Source organism: Macrobrachium rosenbergii, chromosome 17 (assembly GCF_040412425.1).
Source record: "Macrobrachium rosenbergii isolate ZJJX-2024 chromosome 17, ASM4041242v1, whole genome shotgun sequence".
Lineage (NCBI taxonomy): Eukaryota > Metazoa > Arthropoda > Malacostraca > Decapoda > Palaemonidae > Macrobrachium > Macrobrachium rosenbergii.
Window position 1 is genome coordinate 21,495,765 of NC_089757.1, and position 24,000 is coordinate 21,519,764.

A 24,000-nucleotide genomic window follows, 5' to 3' on the forward strand; every position below is an offset into this window, starting at 1 on the left:
CTGCAATTTAATATCCGACTGCTCCTGTCTAAAAAAAAAAAAAAAAAAAAAAAACGGCGAGACAGCACACACGACATCAAGCGATTAACCAGCTCAGTCAGGGTCTTGCAGTGCCAAGCTAATTACTCGGGAAGTCACCGCCAAGCCTCTTTAAAAGGGTCATTGAGAGGTAAAAACCTTTCAAAGATGTTGCGAAAAAAAAAAATAAATAAACAAAATCGTGCATTGACTGCCGAGAACGCGAAGCGTCGTTTGCGATGCTAAGGAGGTCAATTACGTCAACTGCCCGTGCCAATCCATCCATCCATCCGGCAATTGTTGACGTTTTTTACTGGAAGAATGATCACTTCCATTATCGGAACTGCTGAATGCCAGAAGTACAGAGACTGACTACTCTGCCCACTTTGGAGATGTGGTTCGTTCTATTTAGCTATAAATTTTATTGCACAAAACATACTGTCAATTTAAAATCCCAAAATCGAACGAAAGAAGGAATCGCGTCTCGTGCAGCCTAAAAACTCAGACGCGAGATTATTTTATGGGTTACATCTAATTACAGCCAATTATCTAATCATTTGAAGCGCTGGCAATGCGAACGAGGGCACTCGATCAGACCGGAATTTTCTAAAAGGAGCTATCTTGATAGCGCCCGATAAAAACCTCGTTAGCGCTAATTGCTAATTTCAGATAAGGCCCTGATTATGGCCGTTCATAAATCTCTCCAGGTGCGAATCCGTTCTTAGGTCGTAGATAAAAAAAAGCAATATTGTTCAAATGTTGTGGATTTACGTGGTCACTCTACAAAACAGGAAATATTATACGTGTAATTATAATTTGCCAGCCTGCTAAATATATAGAACAGATTTACCCGCTTGAGTACAGAATCATGTTAAAAAAAACTTATCAGTTTTACCACTGGATGACATTTGTAAAGCCACCGGGTAAAAACTGGTACGTGAAAAAAAAGGCTCTTACCAGCGGTGGCTTACACATGAATCCCCAAATTAAAACCACATACACAAATTTAATCTAATTGCCGTTAAAAAGAAGAATCACAGTGTCACCTTCGGTTCAACAACACCGACCTGACTTCTCCAATTCTTCGCGTCTACGCAGCGAGTAAAAAAAAAAAAAAAAAAGAAAAAAGAAAAAATCTCCCATTCACGTTTTCTCAAAACGGTTGATTGGGTCCATTCAAAGTCCCCACTTACCCGTCATCAAGTCCAATTTGTCTCTAACAACCTGCGAAGTAACGACTCCATTCCCGTCGACCTCTTTTCCTCAGCCGAGGTTAAATTTTTATTGATCTCTCGACGGAACAACACAAATTAAACAGAGATGGAGACGCAAGCCCATAAAACGGGAACCGACACAACCGCCGCTGACGAGAAACAACACTTGGAGTCTTACTTTCGTATACAATCGAAAAAAAAACAACATAAACATGCATATGAGGCAGTCACGAAGGAAGCCGCGTCGATGCTTTATCTCATTCAAAAATGCCGGGTGGGAACAATGCCTACGAAACTTCTCTATTCGTGAGCATTAGTGCGGTTATACAAAGGCTACGGATTTCTCTGTTTCTTGGAAAATTTTCTATTGCTGTAGACGATTCTGGAAACAGAAAAGTCTAGCAAAAATCTTAAGGTAATTTAGATTCCTTTCAAGTTTATCAGTTTCATTTTTGTATAATCAAATCAATATCACTAATTATACTTTACTGAATATATATATATATATATATATATATATATATATATATATATATATATATATATATATATATATATATATATATATATATATATGAAAATGAAACGGGATAATGAAAAGAATCTAAAATGCCTATATTTTTACAAGACTATACATATATATATTTTTTTCTTCGTATATATATATATATATATGTATATCTATATAGAGAGAGAGAGAGAGAGAGAGAGAGAGAGAGAGAGAGAGAGAGAGAGAGAGAGAGAGAGAGAGAGAATGCATGTGACGACATACCTTCGCCTAATATGCAAATGAAGCCATAACACTCAAGGCTCAAAGATGCAGGGAATAAAGTGTTATCTTTCTTCCCCCCAAAATACCTTGCTTCCCCCAGATACTTCGTCCCCTCTTCCCTCCTTCCCTGAAGTTTGGAGAAGAATTCATTAAATGGTATGGACAACCTAGGGGGGGAAGATGGGCAAGTTCTCCCTGATCACAATCTGGGAATCCGACATTCCTTCTTATCAACTGGGAACTCGCACCTGCCTGTCCAATAAGATTCTCTCTCTCTCTCTCTCTCTCTCTGCATTTATCATTTTAATGGCAATAGGAGTACGAATCTGCCTTACGTGATAAAGTCGTTGTATAATTTCAAGCACGAATCACTGGTCGCAGCATATAAAACAAATTCGATTACTTTACATATTCAAGGCTGCTTCCTAAGACATGCATGTGTACAAACTCGGAATCAAAAGCAAACTAAATAAATTACACAATTAAATGCAGTTACTTAAAAAAAATTAATATCCATATAACAAACATCCCCACACAAAGACTGAAGAATTGACAACAAACCCAGTAACTCAAACAGAAAATCTACAGGTAAAGAAAAAAAAAATAAATAAAAAAATAAAAGGTCGACAAGCAAGCATATTAAATTAACTAACTGACAAACTGACAAAAAAAGAGAAAAAACTACAAGGAAAAAATGCCTCAACACCCTAATCAGAGCGACTGTAATCAACCTCCAACCACCACGCCCAAGTAATCGTGACCCGTTACCTCACCAGAAGTCTTCTTAGCAAAAGAGGTCTCTCTCTCTCTCTCTCTCTCTCTCTCTCTCTCTCTCTCTCTCTCTCTCTCTCGTTACAAAATCACATAACTGGCTTAATTTCCTGGTGGATTGATCGAGATTAAAACGTTTCATGAAATATTTGTAAACATCCACAACACTGTATATAAATACAAACATCCAAGTATGTATCCACATGGTAAATGAGAGATATTACATGCCTGCATGTATATACACATGTATACGTATATACATCAACTGAAAAAAAAATCCTTGCAAATTAAATGAATGTATCATAAACTACCCAGATTACAGATAGAGGTTTCCTGTTCCACCATTCGTCTGAATTTACAACACGTGAAAGTGAGGAACGCGAGAGGATCAGATAGCCCACCCGATGCAAAGATATCAAAGAGAATAAATATGCTCATTTTGTTTCGACCTTCCAGGTGCTGGGGGAGTCCAGCATCTAGGTATGCAGGTGAGATTCCAAGGTGTTTCTCTTGTAGGCAATTGGCTTTTATTTAATCACCAATCAACCACCTGCTTTTAATGGGTGCTGGTTAGACACAGCTTTTTAGCAACAACAGCAACTAAAAAGCCAACAGCAATCATATTAATTATAATAAGTACTTTAACAGTAACAACAACATAATAATCTGTTTCTTTGTCCACACGAACTTCTGACAGCTGGAGTTCTCAACCACAAGTACCTAGCAGCCTCACATCATGAAATATATCATTTAAAGAAAATACTACGCGAATTTATCATGGACAACCATGATTCAACGCTGACAAGCAACTTCGCGATGATATATTTTGCAATGGGGCACCTGGAAAGTCACAAATGCGAATGACAAAGATATATATAAGTAGCATTTTTCATAATGTAGAAGCTGATAGGACAGACAACATGAGATTTTTATTTAGACCAGGTCAAATGCTCATAAGAATAAGAGAGTGGCTTTTCCACTAAAGAAGTGATATGCCAGTCCCTTAAAGGATTGAAAACTGCAAAAATCTCGGAAAACGGAAAATGGACAACAATACGAACAAGTTAAACAAGCGCCGAAGTGTCTTCGGCGCAATCAAGTTTTCTGTACAGCTATAATGCTGTATGAGCTGCGGCATATGACATTTTCAGCCACGGGCAGGTGGTGGCCTGTCCTGTAGCGTTGCCAGACGCACAATCATGGCTAATTTTAACTTAAATAGAAAACAAAATACTGAGGCTAGAGGGCTGCAGTTTGGTATGTGATGACTGGAGGGTGGATAATCAACATACCAATTTGCAGCCCTCTAGCCTCAGTAGTTTTTAAGATCTCAGGGCGGACAGAAAAGTGCGGACGGACAGACAAAGCCATCTCAATAGTTTTCTTTTACAGAAAACTAAAAACAGCGAGATAAAAGACGGACGTATTATAACTCCAAGCAACCACACACTTTCAGCAAACATTTTAACGCAAACAGAGCTATCACGACAATTACATTTCTTTAATAAAATAAAACCAACATCACGACTGATTTACTTCACCGCGAACAGACAGCCGACATGGAATTACTTCATGTTCGCGTTCCGAGTCATCGGCTTTTTATAACCCACAATCACGACGTCCGCAAAACACAGACTTGAGAAGCCGGACGGCAAAACAAAACGCATTCTGGGTAATCCTTATCCATACGCCGCAGAAGCCGCAGTCAGGCCACAGTCACATCAGATAAGCAGGGGTCCAGATCCCGCAAGGCGTCCGCATGAAACCCAGGAAGAAGAAGAAGAAGAAGAAGAAGAAGAAGAGAGAGAGAGAGAGAGGAGGAACACAACACCCCCGTCGATCCATATCTGCAAAACAAATGCCACGGAATGAAGGTTTTCGTAGCTATTTGGGAGGAAAAGACAGACTAAGCACTGACAAGCTGGCACTGAGCTGCGGATGCTCTGTCAATCAAAGATTAAAAATCATAATATTATTAACATAACTTGAAATTCTGTCGATTTCGTTTAGCTCGCCCAGCTTGGTAATTACGTAGGCAACATTATGCAATTTTGTAAGTAATTTATGAAATAATGCACAAGCAATTTGTTGGTAGTTATCCAGAATTATGAGCTAGATAACTGTAATAGTTGTTTTTATTCATTCCTTGAGTTATCGACTGAAAACAATGCTATTTGCCTCAGAAAAGGAGAAGGAAAATTAACTGACAAAGGTACCTTTCAATGCTGAAGTAGTACGTGTAAAACAACAATAATAATAATAATAATAATAATAATAATAATAATAATAATAATAATAATAATAATAATAATAATAATCATGAAGGAACGAACAATTTAAAATATACAAAAGAGAAAAAAATTCAACGTCATTCAAGCAAACATCAATTCATTTCTTCAGCTTCACCTCCAAAACCTTATACACAAAAGCACATTCAGAGAAAACTCGAATGCTATGTCACTCTGACACAACAAACTGAAGCTTGACAGATTTATGACTTTTGTGCAAACGGAACATGCATAAAAAGAAAAGCTCCCAGGAGAGAGAGAGAGAGAGAGAGAGAGAGAGAGAGAGAGAGAGAGAGAGAGAGAGAGAGAGAGAGCACTGAATGTTCAAATGAATAATGGTATGAGAGGGAGAAGGGGATAATAATAAACAAGTAAAAAGTCGGCGCAGTCGAGTTTTCTGTACGTCTTATAATCAAGACCACCGAAAATAGATCTATCTTTCAGTGGTCTCGGTATAATGATGTATGAGCCGCGGCCTATGAAACTTTAACCACGGCCCAGCGGTGTCCTGGCCGATATCGTTGCCAGACGCACGATTATAGTTAACTTTAACCTTATATAAAATAAAAAAAATACCAAGGCTACAGGGCTGCAATTTGGCATGTTTGATGATTGGAGGGTGGATGATCAACATAACAATTTGCAGCCCACTAGCTTCAGTGGTTTTTAAGATCTGAGGGCGGCCAGAAAAAGTGTGGACAGAAAACAGTGCGGACGGACAAACAAAGCCGGCACGACAGTTTTCTCTTCAGAAAACTAAAAACTAAAAATGAACAGAATCTCGAAAAATCAATTTTATTATCGTTAACGAGTGACCATGATACTGGGAAAACCTTGCCCCGTCAGCAGAATGAAGACGAATAACTTCTTCGCACACAACAAAATCAACAAATTACTTCATTTTAATTCTAGTGACGAATAGGATAAGCCTTTTTTATATATAGTAATTTATATAGTAATAACCTCAAAAATAGCTTACGTTATTTCCTCTGTAATTATTATTATTGTTAACAAAATGTACCATGAAAAATCTTCAAATTAACAGAAAGAAAATTCTAAACCAGCGTTTCTCCTAAACCAAATATTATACGGCACCCTATTTGGAACATTTAACACACAATCAGCTCTCCTTTCCAAATATTTACAAGGGTGTCAACACACCCATTACCCTCCCCCCGCCTCTCCTTCGCCATAACTACACCTAAATCCGAGTTTTTTTTTTTTTTGCCCTCGCCAAAAATGTAAAAACATAAAAGGATTTATTTTCGTTCTAGTTTCTCGGGAAATATCAAATCAGCAACATGTATCACAACTGGAAAGTTATTATAATTATAATTATTACATATATGAGTTTGCATATTGCACAAGCCAAACATAAAAAATGTCATATGCACATGCAAGATATATATAAAAAAACAACGAAGATGGGAGAAATGCCCATATACGGGGGGGAGGGGAGGGTGAGGGAGGGGGATTGCTACAAACCCCATTAACAGCAACGTCAGCCCCAAAGGAATTACGGAATAAGGGGATGAGAGGGAGATGGGATAGATAGTATGGATAGGTGGTAGGAGGAGGAGGTATGGGGAGAAGATAATACCAGCCACGCCACCGCATCAGATTTGCACATTAAACAAAGGCTCACGAAGAGCGTCTTCCCAACGCCGTTACCATACCGCCATCTCTCTGTCACTACACCGATCTCGTTTTCTCTCTCTCTCTCTCTCTCTCTCTCTCTCTCTCTCTCTCTCTCGCCCACACTTGGCTCCGGCGATAGCGCATTAAGTAAAAAAAAAAAGAATCAGACTTTCGTTTGCTTCAGCAAATAGGGGATTAGAAATAATTTCAGTTAGGCCGTGTAAATATTTGGCTGCTTACACGTTGCATTTTGTATCTTCTCTCATTAACGTTCATTGTCACTTCGTTCTGAGGTGGTCCGGTACCTCTTTATAAGCTAATATATGTTTTGCACAGTCATGGTTGATCAAATAAGCTGACACTATGAAAAATTAAGGAAGTTCTATCCGACCAAACCTCGCGGAAGTCTTTCAGTCGAGACAAACGCCCCAGAGACAACTCCGCCAAACGAAGACCACCATCGGCGACCAAGGGAAGACAACTTCATCCGTTCCAGTCTGCTGCATGACGGGGAGTGATGCGGCAGCTGAACGTTGCGCTGAGCAACTGACATTTACACTGCGTCAGCCGAAGGCAAAGTGTGATTCATACAGAACCAAATGGATCTACCCAATCATGAAAACGGCTAATCAGTGATAAGGTTGTGGTTCCAGCTGAATCACCGCCTGGCCGCAAAAACAAGAAGTTGCTCTGCACTACGTGTCCATGGCCCCTAGGATCAGGCGCGAATACACACACGAAGAGAGAGAGAGAGAGAGAGAGAGAGAGAGAGAGAGAGAAAAGAGAGAGTAAAAATAAGTTGGCATTTCGGAATACAACCGAAACTTTAATTTCTTCTGATACAACGCGTACCTGAGAGAGAGAGAGAGAGAGAGAGAGAGAGAGAGAGAGAGAGAGAGAGAGATTAAAAAAATAAGTTGGCATTTCAGACTGAAACTTTAATTTCTCCTGATACAAGAGAGAGAGAGAGAGTAAAAATTAGTTGGCACTGAAATAAAACCTGAAACTTAATTTCTCCTGATACATCGTGTACCTGAGAGAGAGAGAGAGAGAGAGAGAGAGAGAATATGAGTTAACCTCGTCGAGGCCCTCATGTTTTGATAGTTTACACTACATCTTGACAGGGCAAAGAACAATCACGTCTGGTTTCTCTCCCTCTCTACTCCTCCCAGCCCAGAGGGACACACAACCGTCACATAACCACTAGGTATCTCACGAAGTGTTTAGTTCAGCAGAGGAACTTTCCTCTTCCTGACAATAACAAAGATATAGGTCATACCTTGGTTCAGATAAGAAGATTACTACTTGCCAAGCATGAACACAATCGAAGGAGCAAGTATATATATATATATATATATATATATATATATATATATATATATATATATATATATATATATATATACATATATATATATATATATATATATAGGTATGTAAGTATATGACTGTTCTGGACAACGAAAGTAAATAAAATATCAAGTCAATTTATATACTATAGTCATATACCACGTATCCCCTGGTTTCTGACAGCCAGGCAACAACTTGAGATTAATCAACCTATAACGGAGGGGAACTGGGTTGACAAGCTGGACATCTGCCTTGGTAGATACGCGGCAATAGAATGGATGAAGTATTAAGGATAAGGGGGGGAGGGGAAGGGAGGGGATGGTGGAGGAAGGCGGGGGGTGGGGAGGAAGGGGCAGCGCAGAAGTTTCAGATGGTGAAGTGACAACCCCTTTCCCAAATTCGGCTATCGCCATCAGCCTCGATCAATCTCCCTCACACTCGGGTTTCATTACCGGGTATATGAATATATATCTCTCTTTGAGGGTATGAAGAGCTGAGAATGTCTCTCTTGCCAGCCATTTCGACCAAGATCCAACCTCCATCTCCAGGGTAACGTTACCTTTCGCTTATCGCATATTCAATACCTCTTGAGACAGTTTTTAACCTTGGGGCACTCTTTGCTCAATAAAGTTAATTGGTGTAAGAAAACTTACATTTCACTGCTGTAGGTCTCGTTTCATAAAACCGGCTGCAATTTCAACCCAACGTTAAAAAAATATAATTGCATCTTTGATTAATAAGGCATTTTTGTCTAGGTTTATGTAATGGTAACAAGTGGGAAAATCAATGGATCTTAGCGCACTTGCTGTTTAATTACAAAAACATCAAATATGTAACTTTAAACACTTGCTGTACCGTAACTTTTTTATTTTTTTGTTACAAACGTAACGTTCTACTTTTGTTTGAAGCAAATAACTCAGAACACAACGAAATAATTTGATTGTTTACAATGTACATAAAACTATTGCAAAGCTGAATATGGAAAACTGTGAATTTAATATTCCAATTATACTCAACATTTACTTTACTTCAAGACAGTATTTGAAAATCATATTCACAGCAATTACAATTCACTAACAGTCTTAAGATTTAATTAAAAACTTTATGATGCACGAAGAAAATCCTCATAGATGTACACTCTCACACGCCATTGGCACCTGAAGGATGCAAGATGAGGCCCCTGGCATGTTTGCCCTTCCTGAAGCTACAGACCCAAACGACATCAGCAGGCGGACAAAAGAATTCGAGTTCCAACACCTCCGGGAGCCTTCAGAGAAAAGACAGCCCGTCCGGGAGCAGCCTTCCAAGGATACAGCTGTTAAGAATCAAAACAAAGCACATCTCACTCGATGATTAAGAGAACTTCACGCCATTGTCCATTACACAAGTCGGTAATTACCATCACAATGATCTTAATAATGAAGATCTCTTATGAGGACTGGATGGATACCCTTACATAGCTGGGGGATGGAAGGGGGTGGGGAGGGTGTTACGAGGTGTTCTGGAGGTTGGGGAGTGTTACGATGTGTTCTGGACTTCGGGGTGTGTTGCAGGTGGTGTTCTGGAAGGTGGGGGTGTTGCGAGGTGTTCTGGAAGGAGGGGGTTGTTACGAGGTGTTCTGGAGGGGGCGGTTACCAGGTGTTCTGGAAGCGGGGAGGGGTTGTTACAAGGTGTTCTGGAGGGGGCGGGGTGTTCTGGGTGGAAGGAGGGCGAACTGGAATGAGGGAAGGGGTAGCCACTGACGAGGAAGAAAGGTTTAACGCGCCGGGATCCACCAAAAGATGCAAGCTCATTTTTACCAACAAAAGGCCATTTATGGGATGGCACTAACTCTACGTTCAAACACTCCGAACACATTTCTTATTAGCCTTAGGGTAGGAAATCCAATATTTGGGAGGCTACGAGACAAGATTAAAATGGGTAATACGGATTTTTCGCTTTTTTTTTCTCTCTGGGAAAAAGGCTACTTTGTGTAACGGCAAAACATGTATTGTTAGAGTCATCCGCAACACTCTGAAAACCGTTACTTCTTACGATAAAATAGACCACAAATAAGCCTTTTAAACATGAGCGCACTGCATAGCAATAAAAATCAAAATACCGAGTTACGAAACTTGTTACCTCGCAAATTATCGTGTATTTTTTAATAACACAAAAACAATGATTGCTTGTAATGACAAACCAAAAACACACAAAAAATATCAAGAACGTTCTTTAAAATTGGAGACCATGCATATCTCATCTGGTCATTACCTTAGGCCGTCATTCTGGCAGTGTCATTATCAGTAAGTCGCTAATGACCAGAGCTAATGGTGCCCCGACTCGACGCACGTGGGCATGAATGAAGCGGCGGTGGGCCTTTGTTGAGGGAATATGGATATTGAGAGGCAGTGACTTTTTGACAAACACAGTATAAAGACTCTGGAAATTTGGCTGTTTAGCCTGAAAACTTTATGAAATCTGGCCCCCCTTTTTTTTTTTAATTTACGATACTGACCTGAGAAACAGAATCCTTTCTGATGTTCATTGCATTTCTCTCTCTGAATCCTTACACTAAACTGCAATTGCGACAATTTTGACATTTTCTCACTAATAAATTTCAGCATGTTCATATTAACAAAACACGAAAACGGAAAATAAGACTATTTCAATCTAGAGGGAGTAAGGGATATTTCAACTCGCCTCACAACATATGAGGATCATACGTGCAAAAAAAAAAAAAAAAACAATAATGGTGATGATGATTATGTTGCACTAACCATAACTCACACAGCTGACAAGACATGATAGCAGTCTCGTAACCAACAACGTCAGGCGGTCGAAAGTTCTCGAATAAAACGAAAAATATGACCCATAACGCCCAAATTGGAAAATGAAAACTATATAATATCAAATACGACCTTGACGTAACGCGGGTACCCAGAGATATCTTGAGAGAGGTTCTGCATATTTACGGGATGAAGGTTAACACAAAGGGCAGGGGGACACTCGACGGACGGAGAAGAGGAAGTGGGAAGGACGGTCCTCTCCCCCCACCCCACCAACCCCCCACCACACGCCCCCCTCGCTCGTGCCATCATAATTTGTTGGCCAACGAATCTATCAGAATGAAGGGTCTCCGCCCTGGCTACATACGTGATCAACAATGCACAAATTTCCAAGGCCTGTTGCGTCTAATATATGTTCATGATTTAAAGCACAAATCATTATCAGCAGTTTATAAACAGTGTGTTTCTTCTCAAACTCAGAGAATGTTGCATACAAAATGTTTAGGGGAAACAGCACATAAATATTAAACTGCACAAAAGCCAATATATTATCGACATAAAATTTGGCTCAAGAATAATTATCAGAATGACTTTTTTTAGAGAGGTGCTCAATTTAACGCTGCATTCGACATTACTGCACGATGTGAGTTTTCCACTGATATCTTGCCAAAACTGCAAAATTCGGAAAAATCAGTGAACTTTAAATTTTTCTTTCGTATTTCAAAGCATCTACATTTCCTAGAAAAAAATCCTTCAGTCTTCATTCAACTAAATTCATCCACAACTCTAACCTCCACTTTACATCAACCGACGTCAAAATCCAGTTTGGGCACCCAGTGGCGAACATTATAATCGTATGTGACATGATGTCATGATCCTCGATAGCGCTTTAGGGAAAGACATTAACCTAACTGAACCGAAAGAGGCCGAATGTACAACCAATGAAGAAACGAGAGCATTAGAACCAGATACAGTTAAGAGAGCAAGCGACTGCAGAAAAAAAAAAAAATAATATCCATTTCAACTCGCCAAGACTCTTGTGCTGCCTTAGAACCACGACCCTTATTCAGAAACAGGATCTAGAAAGAAAACAACTGGACGACAAAAAAAAACACAAGAAGAATGGGGAACAATTCCTTGCCGTCGTTTTCCCCTATAAGGATTAAGCTACATAGGGCAATCTCCCGCGAATCGGCAAAATCACGAAGGTTTATGTTGCAGTGACATAAAATCATCCTTGTTTCTGAAAACCCAAGGGCTCGGCTGAATGGAGCAAAGGGAAAAAAATTCGATTCTGATTTTATGATACGACTTCGATGCTACGATAAAACTCGTAAAATCTCAAGACTGGTTTTGTATAGTGATCCTAAAGGCCTTCACTGTCTCTTTGACAGATTTTGGCTCGTGATGTGTACAAGTTCTCTTTGATCCGTCTGCAAGACGCAGTGCTCTTTTATTCTATCCTATTAAATTAAAATTTAACACGCAAAAATTCGAATGAGATTACACAAAACAGCAATTCACAAAGCAACGCCTGGAAAACCCCTAAGTATTCATTCCACTTTACAGGACAAAAAAAAAAAAAAAGTGAAAAATGTTTCCTGTTTAAATTTAAGGCTTCTGCATACCATGAACTCGACAGTATTCTAAAGATAAACCTTAATTCTGGAACGCAAAACAATATCTATTCTCCAGCCTCATGGAAAGCCGAAACGAAGTTATCCGCTCCATAAAATTCTGTCCCCAGGAAAATACCACTACAAAAATTTACTTCACAGTAATGGGCAATAGTTTACCGCATCCTACATAAAATGAAACGCTTTACTGTGACTGCACAATTCAAAAGACCGTAAACTGGTTAACTGGAACTAACATTCCAAAAGACCACCGACAGCCTAAGTCTGATCGCATTCTTTGGGGATTTAATCCTGTCTTTTTCTCTGTTTGTCCCCTGCATCCATCTTACCTTTAGGCTGAACTAGACATTTGTTTGCAAGTAGCCAATCCTTCAACCCAACGAAATGCTACGTATACCATCACATCACGGAACGCATAATTTTTCTTTTTATATATTTCCTTACTCCATGACCCTAAGACGAACTTGATCTAACAACAACGAAAAAACATTTCCTTATTCTCCGACTCTTCATAATACGCTTCATCCATCAACCCACTCCTATCAAAACCCAGACCTGGTCCCGTAATCTCGTTTATTTATGACCCATCCTATCAGGACTGTCATCATCATCATTTACGACCGCCCGGTAGCAGATATTCGGAAGAGGCTTATAATAATTAATCGCTTCATAATCCTGCTAGTCTTACGAACGACCTAACGAGGGTCCTCTAAAACTGGGCTGGTAAAAAAAGAAAAAAAAATCAAAATTTATTTATAATCACATGAAGGCAAAAATATCATTCATAGCAAGACATATTTGCTTACGGAATTCAAAGGCTAGAGAAAAGATAAAAAAAAAATCAAAAATTTATTTATAATCACATGAAGGAAAAAAGAAAAAATATCACTCATAGCAGGGCATATTTCCTTACGGAATTCAAAGGTTAGAGAAAAGATAACAAAAAAATGCAAAATTTATTTATAATCACATGAAAGAAAAAAGAAAATTATCAGTCATAGCAGGGCATATTTGCTTACGGAATTCAGAGGTTAGAGAAACGATAAATTTAGTCTGTCTTTTTGCCAATCGAATAAGTTCAAGCCAGCATTACTACACTCAGCTATTACAAAGGCTACGAAATATCCTTGTACAAGAAATCTACCGAAAAGAATAAGATATCCATCCATCAGAAGTCTCGAAAATCCGATAACGAACAATAAATTCCTTCGACAATAAGCCAGAATCCCTTTTACGAAGAAATTGTACCTACAAAGAATCCCTTTGAAAAGAACTGAATACCTTGCCGAAGAAATTGTATAACGTAAGAGGGTGGGTACAGAAAGGATGCGACTAATCAAAGGAAAATATCCCAGGTACAAGAAGTTGAGAGTGCGCCAGAGAACAATAAAAAAAAAATGGAAAAAAAGACAGGAAGGTAAAAGGTACCACGGTGGAACGATGGAAAGGCAGGAAGAGTCAAAAAAAAAAAAGGAAGAAGAAGAAGAAGTCGGGGAGAAAACGGGATTACTCTACCTGGTAGTCCTTCGAGAGATGAATATCGGTTATCGGAGAACTTCTAAAGGGATGAGCCATCGAAGGGACATATAAAAAAAAAGAAGAAGAGAGAATTTCAAACACTAGAGTTTAGGAAAGCAGAAACTTGTAAGGGCGCCATAAAACCGAGAAAAGAGGCTAATACAAACAACAAACAAAATTCAGTAAGGCAAGAACTTCTGGCATCTGTATTTAACTTGTAAAATGATTTTAAAATGTGTAGGAATCAAACAAACAGAAAAAAAGATGGCGATAAAATCACACTCAGCATTTTAGGAAAGTAGAAATCTGTGAAAGCGACATAAAACCGAGAAGAGAAACATGATACAAATAATAAATAAAGTTCAATAAAGCAGCAATTTTATTTAGCAATACAAGGAGATTTTTAGGAAATTTTAAAATTAAACAGACAGGAGAAAATGATGACGGCAAAACGGACGTCCCGCCTCGTCCTCACCTACCAACCAGCTACCTAACACTCGTGTGTGGACCCTCGTCACTCTAACTGGTCCCAACTGTCTTACAGGCGAATGCATTCCGCTACTACCTGGAACGCTGTACTTCACTTTTTTGGGCGCGTCGTTCGCATACTTACCTGATCTTTGTTGCTTTTTTATTGGCATCTTCACATCGAACCGATGATAACCTGTCTCTTAGAATGTACAAGATGGATAACTTACTGTCAACGATGCTCAGGTGAGTCAATATAAAAAAAAATGAGTAGCCTACACAACGAAAACATTTGCTTAGCTGAAACAAAATAGAGCATTAGATAACGTTAACCATAATATTACCTAAAAATAAAACATTTCCATATAAATCAAAATAAATATTTAGAAAACCTTAACCATTCTTACCTGAATGAAACTGAGTGAAACTATGTGTGTAAATGATCGAAACAAATATGTAAATGATAAAACAACTGGTCAAGTAGCTTACCCTTCAACACTGTGCTCGCATTTTCCTTTCTCCTGATTATTATCCTTCTTATTTTTCTCATTCTCGTTCATTCTCAGGGTGTTAATTTTAGTCTTCTTCGAGTACAGGTGTCTGTACTGCTTGTACTGGTCTCCGTACACCCAACATACTCGCCACCACTGCTTGCACATGAGCAGATTCGAGGACTCGGACCGAACGGCCCCTGTGTTATTGGGCGAGGTTAGGTTAAGAGACATCTTGGCAGTTTTCAATTTTATTTTTTCACTGAATTATATATTTTTTCTTAAGCCTTCACTATTCCAATCTGCAAATGCTCCTCCACTATCAAATCAATCCTCTGGCCATTACACATCTAATGTAGATGGTGCTTTATCTTTTGAGCAATTTGGAAGAGTTTCAAAATAAATTAAGTTGAAGCAAAAATTGTCCTGAGATCTTCGACATTTTTTTTTTTTCCTAGCCTTTTATCACATGGGAAAGAAGAGGTAACGAGGCGAATCGATTAACACTGAGAACAGAGGGAAACACAAAGGGAACCTTGCTTTCCGCACTGAAAATGATCTTTGGTACGAAACAGAACTAAAACGAGAGAAGACATCCTGAGGTAGATCCGACGCGCACTCCTGAAAGCCGTTTCAGTTTTTTCCCAGTCTGTTTACCTGACGCACACCGCCTTCGTTAACATATTTGCCTGCAAGAAAATTCAAGATGTTGCTGTCATACTGCTATATACAGCTTACAATCATTCAAGTTGAGGGCTGTAGACGTGTCACATCAACAGTTACCACTTTAAAAAATGCGGAAAAAGAGGCGTTTATACATAATATATATATATATATATATATATATATATATATATATATATATATATATATGTATATATACATATATACATAAATATACATATATACAGTATATGTATGTATATATATATAACCATAAGAAATAAAAGGTACATACATAAAAAACAAATAACTATTACTGACATATCCAACAGTATTTCGATTCATTTACAAAGATTACGAATGAAATGATCACAAAATACATAAACCTGCACAAAACCCACTTATGCAGACGTATCCCCCAATCAACACGATCGCTTCAAAACCCTCAACCGATAATCCATGGAGGCGAAACAATCAAACGAAAATGTTGGCAAATCTCATGCATATTCCGTCCACCACCAGGGTAGGTAGGAGGAGGAGGAGGAGGAGGAGGAGGAGGAGGAGGAGGAGGAGGAGGAGGAGGAGGAGGAGGAGGAGGAGGAGGATTAGTCTGACAAGTTTTCGAGGCAGATGTCGTTACTGATACCAGAAGACACTCATCTCCGAGACCGTTTTCTTTTCCTTGTTTTTTTCAGCAAGATCCAGGCACGTGGTTCTACCTTTTCCCGCTATACTATACCTCCTAGGATACCAGAACCATTTCACCAGAGTATCGGTACGTTAATATCCTCCTCACTCCACTTGGAGAAAAAAAAAAAAAAAAAACCCAGCACCTAACAAGGAACGTCTTAATAATCAATCACTTCCCAGTGCAAGATGCAAGCATCTACGGTGTTTATGATAAACGTAAACAGTCGCCATGAATGTTTAGACGCCTCTGCACCGGATATTTATCTATCTATACTTTAAATGCTAAACACTACAGTATTCAAAATAACATAATGAAAAATTCAAGTAGCTTTTTAAAAAGCCCTCATCAATTTTCTTTTATCGTCAGCGTTCAAAAACCCAACATACTTCTCTCCATTGATAAACCAGCTAGTGGCAACACACCCTCAGGTTCTTTCAATGAAAAAATTCGACAATAATGCACTTACAAGTCAACATCAATAATGATGACTGACCTGAATAATACTATTTTGACAGCCAAAAGAAGATTTATCTTACATCGCACAGACTAGGAAAGTAATAATAAAATAAGAAAAAGAAACACTGATATCACCGCACGCAAAAACTTGTATGACCACTTTATAAAAAAAAAATCCGCGAGAGAGTAGTGTCGTTCAGCTCGAGGTAATACATTATACACGAAACGACGCAAAATGACTGTTGCAAAAATGTTGACAAATTAACTGCGTCAACTGAGACAAACACGCGCAGAGAGAGAGAGAGAGAGAGAGAGAAACCTACATTCAATCTACCTTTGAAAAATATGAAAACCCCGTGTCATCAATACTGAGTGAAAGAGCGCAACGAGAACGTTCACTAAAGCGAAGATCCAAGCATTAATGAATAAGAAAAAGACCTGACTCTCACCATTACGCGACAAATGATGCATCGAGAGCTAAAAAAAAAAAGAAGAAAACAAAAATCCGAACTGTCATAAATAAAATCAGTTCCATTTTGGACGGTGCGGTTGCCACCAAGGCATCGCTTTTCGTAGAAGTGTTTGAGAAATTGGGAGACCTTGCAGAGGACCACGGCCATATGAGTTTACAATGTGTTATCATTTGATACCTGAAATATAATTAACAATAGCATCTCCTCATCAATAAAACAGAATTCCTTTTGTGAATAAATTTTACCTACAACGAAACCTTTTCAAAACAACTGAATGCCTTGCCATGTAAATCCTTACGATGCACAATGATGAAATGTTCCTCATACTTTTCAACTTGTTCTACAACAGGCTAGTTATCGTCTGGTAAACGTAGACTGTGGGTTCAAATTATACTGAGAGCGCTAGCATTCTCTCAAAAATGGCAACGTTCAAAAGAAAATTTAAGAGGCTATCTGCACTGCAAGAGAAACTGGGATAACCGCAAGTGACACCCACCCCATTTGTTGTCAATGATTAATGATTAACATCTCTCGGAGATAGTTCGAGTAAGTCATGACGAGGAAAACCAAGCCTTGAAGATGATGTGAGTCTCGTGTTGTTTATAGAGACTTGAATATCAGAAGGCAAGTAATGCTTATGAAATTATTCAGGAGTTCTGAAAAGAAGGAGAAATTAACCACGTCTGGTATACAACTCCTTTACATTAAAAAATAAAAGTATGGGAGACTAAAACTCCACTTAAAATCGTTCTATTCGAATACTCCAATCTAGTATCTTGAACAATAACCACATAGGAAGCTTTCAATCGTTTGGCACATTCACAAGTAAGAAATTAAGGAGCAAAAAGACACCTGGGACAGACTTGCAAGCCATCCCAGCAAAGCAACGAGAAAAGCACGGGGAGCATCTTTTCCGCCAGCTGATATACAAAGATGACGGCCGATAGAAGCCCTTATTATCTTTAATAAGTTCTGATACAACTTCTGTTACGGTGGCATCAAAGCGACGACCAACAACAATAGTAGCCCCGAGACGAAGGATAAATCACCCACTAACTATTCACGCCAATAACTCGCAACTATTTATCGCGGCGAAATATACGACGTAACCGGCAGCCCCCACCACCCCCCCAATCGTTGCGCTCTGTTATTGGCTTCCGCAGATCAACATAATTTGCCAATTCATCATCCGTTGTTTTCTCCTTCGCCGGAGATGAGGATGCTCTCGCAACCTCAGCGAATAACCACAAGCAGCTCCGCCAGCTGGGATTTCTGTAGCTAAATCATTTTCATGATGAAGAGATAGAGACGGGCAGAGTTGCCCGAATCTAATCAGTCACTGCAAGAATGCTGTGTTGGTGGAGCTTATACCCTCTCAAACGATGACAACACACACACACACACACACATACCCTACGTCGAGACAGGTTAAATGGCTGAGTTAATACATTAAAAGGGAATGGGCCGAGAATCCCGTGTGACTGTGGTTTTACATCTTATATTATATCTGTTTTATTATCATATTTTATATATGATATTATACACATACACATACATATATATATATATATATACATACATATATATATATATATATATATATATATATATATATATATATATATATATATATATATATATATATATGTGTGTGTGTATAGGTATGTGTGTGTGCGCGCGTGTGCGTGTGTGTGGCTGAGAGAGAGAGCAATTCCAGCTCCCAGGAGAAGAACCCTGACGTCACAGCACTCGGAATGGAAGTGCTACGCATGAGCACCGGTCCGTTATCGAGGCGCACATCCTAAATTACCTTTGAATCGGAAAGCCGTCAATCTCAAACGAGCCTTGACAAATGTTTCTCACTCGCATGTGTAACTACGCCCATTCACAGGCCGTAGATCTTGTGTGCAGCCGTTAGGGAACAGGACGTTAAAGCATGAGAAAAATGTGCTTTAGTACGTAGAAAGTGAATTAAAACGCACTCTCAGTAGAAGGTCAGGATCTTTCCTAGATAGTGACCCCCACTGGTTTTTATCCGATATGTATCCACCTTTGCGGCGTGTTTAGTACAAGCCTGTTGGGGATGACCTTAAAAACATAAACAAAAGACTGTAAATATATAGATAATGACCCCCAAGAAATATCAGTCCTAGATAACGACCTCCGAAAACCCTTGGGTGGTCGCTATCTACGAAAGATCCGAGGATCATCTGACTAATTATTCATCAATTTTTCTATATTTAATATATGATATACAACAGCTCTTTGGCTCAGGACCTTTCCGTGAAGGAAACTTGTACACCATGGCCTTGAAATGCCACTTCATTCTTCACTTTTCATCTCCCCGACCCTCATGTACCAAAGAAGCCTAAAACCGAACACTAAGCAAACATACAAACAGAACCACCAAGACATAAGTTTCATTAAAAAAAAATATTTCAATCGAAAACGATACGAAGAACTTTCTTTCTTTTTTTCTTTAATGTAGGGCTATTGTAGTAGGAGACTCGTCAGACCTCCATGTGTAAACTTAAACTCCTACAAATGCTGACTCACCAATGTCACCACCCCTCCCGCCCTCTACACAAAACCTCCAAACCTCTGCTCGCATTTACTTTGGGTCGTCCCGGTCGGGCTCCATTCTTTTTTGTGGTCGTGGCCTTTGGTGCCCGTGAAAAAGATATAGCAGCTGGCTTCTTATCTCAGTTCTTTTTCGTATTAGGGTACTTTAGTTCCAGAAAATGTTGGATAGAAAACTTAGAGAAGGTGACAGAAACAATTGGAGACGACTAATCAAGGTAACCGACCCTTGGATTAAGGATAGTAGTGCTGATGTAATGGAAGTTCCAGAAATGTTGGCCATTTTCGGACAAACATCACTCTGTGCTTTTTATCCAGTCTTCGGAACAAACAGGCAGCGCAAAATAAGCAACTTTTAGCATGTAAAACTTATATTTGTTAAGCATGGTTGATATAAAGCAATTTAGACATTTTTAAACCTGGTAGATATAATCAGCTCTAACAGGAAGCCCGGAAGAAAGCTAAGAATCAGACAACGAAAAATCAAAAGCAATAAACAACACACCGAGAAACCTCCAGGTTTTGAGAAGACAATTAACACCTCCGAAGCATGAGAGGGATTTCGAATAGACTCGTCCCCTCTCCCTCTTTCACTTGGAGAACTATTTCCGCCGACGCCCCTGGGAGATCGAGGGCCACCATTGCGCCACCGCCGAAATGGGCAGGATAATGGAGGACTTGCGCAATGATGAAGGCCAAGTTGCCGAAGGTTGTAATGTCTTATGCTAATCTCTATGTTCATCTTTCTTCTTCCAAAGACAAGGTGTCAAGATACGTACACGGTAATAAAAAAAAGGTCTCTTTTGAAAAGAACCAGATATGCAAACTGCTATTTTTGGTGGGGATGGCTAAAAACAAAACTTCAGTTACGCACGCACACACACACACATACACACACAATTAACAATACTCCAGTTACCAAGAGAAACAAAAAGGCAACAAAAATTACAGTAATCATTATCACAAACCATAAAAAAAAACACCAAACAAGAACGAAACTGTAACACGCCAAACCAAACAATCGCAGACGACCGGTAGCACGCAGATATATCAGTTTCAGAACGAAATCTTAACCCTCCTAATAAATGGACCAGCGAAGCAGATAGCGGCGTTGTACCCAGTCTACCCGAGTCCCGAGCTCTTTACAAAGGTGAGGTAGCATTGGAATGATCTGAATAGCTTTGAGAAATGTGGCCTTTCCGTTCTGGGCGAAGGAGGGAATCCGGCAGGAGGTCAGGTGGTAAGTCTACGATCTACGAAATGGGGCGACGCCTTTCAGGTCTTGCGAAACGGTTGCGGCAATATTTAGATTTCGTGTGTCATGGTTGAAACTTGAGATTTGGACAAACACTTTTAGACAGCAGTCAACGAACCATTTATTTTAACTAATTAAAAAAATTATCATAAACTATATTTTTTGTGTTCTATCTAATTTCAAAAAACATTATTATAAACTATATTTTTAACGAAAGGCACCTATTTCCTACTATTGGAGTTATCTTTTCCGACATAAAATTATGATATAGCATACAGAGAAATTTATAGATACTGATGATTGCCAAAGAAACTGAAAGGCAAAAGTGCTAAGATAATGACAGAGCCAAACGGTAGTTAGAAGAGATACTACAATTACTAGCAATATTATCCCGTCAAAAATCGTTATTCAAAAATCAAGAGCATTCGACGAAGGTAAACTTCCGCCAAAGCTAAACAATCCCCCTCCCACACCACAACCGTCCAACCCAAAAGGTCCCTTATTCTTATCCGGAACCCTCCCAAAATCTGATCACTTGTTGCAAATCACGGAGTCTACCTTTTATATGATCTTAATGAAAATCAACAAATATATTCCGGTGTTAACTCGTTAATAAACAGACAAACAAGCCGGACCTAAAAAGAATATAAACAAATTGTCGGAGGTAAAAACCTCAAGCTTTTGTCAACAATTTTACTGATATAAGTTGCTCTTTAATCCTGAACGATTTTAAAAAACATCAGATAAACAATAATTAAAGCGGCCGCATCCTTCCTCTGCTAGACAAAAAATGAGAAGCTGTCAATAAATATCTTATGTATTGGAGAAAAAATTCATATCTGATAAACGCAGCAAGGGCAGGAAATGAGTTATAAGCATTACTAAGAAGCTTAATTATTTACCCATAAAAAAAAAAAAAAATTCCGAGATACTTAAAAAAACAGACTGGAATTTGGGAAAATTTGGAGAAAAGCTAAAACGCCAGAATTTCATGCCTAAAGAAGAAAGGAAAAAAAGTCTGAAATGTGTCATGCAAGAACGTTATAACAAAAAAAAAAAAAGAAAAAAACAATAAAAAAAAGCACGCCTAATGAAGGAAGAAGTCACAAAAAAATTTTTTTAAATGAACGAAAACGGAAGGAAAAAACAAGACCTTTTCTTGCACACTATCAACCCTCCGTGTGTGGTCACCTGGATCAACACACCGAAGAAATGCCGAAAATTCGTACTCAAGGATGTCGCACTTCATTTAAAGACACAAATTTCGCTTAAAAGGAAGGCACTAAATTCTGTACCCAAGAGCGATTTGACTAAAAGAGAATCACTTCAAGAATTTCCAGGTTGGGGTTGTGGAATTACTGTACTCCAGTGTAGTTAAATACCAAAGAAGAGATAATTAAACACTTGAGTTCCCTTGTTGAAAAAAAAAAAATGTTGAAATTGACAGTACAGAAATGTGAAGCACAAGATTTGAATTCAATGGAAAATATGTTAATTATATTCTAAGGTATACAATTATTTACATGCATTCCGCAGAGGATACTTTACAACACCCACAGGTTCCCAAAAGCCGTACATTACATTACTGGATTAAACAGCAGAATACAAAATAGTCATTACGCGATTAAGCGGCAATGATCCGCACATCATTAAATATATTACAAAGAGGCTTCAATTTAACTGCAATAAAAATATGAGAAACCCAACTAGGAGTGACTGCCCACACCCAATAAAATCCATAAGCCCAGCGGGAGGTCGTCTGGCCCGTGCACAGAATAATCCCCACCCCTGATGCCTGGCTTCCACAAGTTCCACTGTCAATTGGAACCAACAGTCCAGTGTGTGAATCCTAACTGTGCCGAAGGGAGACGACGTCAAAACCGACAAAAGTAACATAAAAATTGCTCCGAGAGATGAGCGTTGGATGATACAGACTGGGCTACTTGCACAAGCCCAGTGAGCTCTCTTAATTACTCTCAGATGCTTCGGTCGTGAGAGGCTTGCAGACGCCACAAAGTCTAGTGATAGATGCTCAATTGACACGTAAATCATCACAGAGCTTAGAAAATAATAGTTAGCTTTTATGGGGGACTAAACGACACATGCGTTATGTGCGTCAGTAAAAAATGAACGACATCTACCTCGCCTGTACTCAAATATCGTTAATGACTGTTTAATTGCTTGCAAGAGAGCAAGAGTTCGAGCGCTCAAGAATGTAAATCGTGTTCTAAGAATGAGGGACGGCCTGAAGAATCCATTGAAGAACTACTTTCGCCATAATTAGAATGCCTATTAGCAATGTTAAATGGAAACATTTCCAAGAAATCAGACTAATGAAAATACCCAGAGGAAGGAAAACCGGAAAATACATTTTCTCGTTACCAAGCCACTGTCACGCCAAGAGTTAAATCGACACCAATCTACCAATAGTCTCCGCATATTAGTTCCATTCCCTTGACCACATTTTCATCGCCAAAATGACAGCTGAATTAAATCTGAATTTATGAAAAACAGGGGAAAAATAGCTGAGACTTTCAAGACCTCAATGAAATTACTATCATTCAGTGAAATATGTGAACGAGCTCTATTCGAAGCGATTCCCAACGAGGTAGTTCCTTCAAGCGAACGCGCTGTATATTTGGGCGTGGGAAAAACTCCACCCCTGTCATTACAACCATAAGAGAGAGGAGGAGTGGGGGGAAAATTATATTTCTATATTCTTGCGGTCAATGTTTATAGAATATAAAGGAAGCTTTCTTGGAAATCGGCGCGCAAAAGGTTAAATTGCTTTTGAGTTCACTTCATGACAAAGACACTTCTTACCAAGCGAAATCACAGAAAATAACTCGATATTTGACTTCGGCTTCAACGCGATTGCCAACACCATCAGCCCCTCTTCCTTTCCTTTCTTCTCTTCCTCATCTCAGGTCCTCCCAAAATATTCAAACC

General features: G+C 39.0%; 1 protein-coding gene across 4 annotated transcripts in view; it reads right to left on the reverse strand.

The window, feature by feature from the left end:
• Window positions 1-24,000, reverse strand: part of LOC136847778 (prickle planar cell polarity protein 3-like) — a 432,056-nt gene that overhangs the window by 184,118 nt on the left and 223,938 nt on the right. The window contains exon 2 of one of the 4 annotated variants that reach the window (XM_067119688.1): window positions 14,932-15,622. The exons of the other annotated variants lie outside the window; for them this stretch is intronic. Coding sequence (XP_066975789.1) covers window positions 14,932-15,167 — 236 coding nt within the window. The 5' untranslated portion in view covers window positions 15,168-15,622. The remainder of the gene's footprint in view (window positions 1-14,931; window positions 15,623-24,000) is intronic. 4 annotated transcript variants of the gene reach the window in all.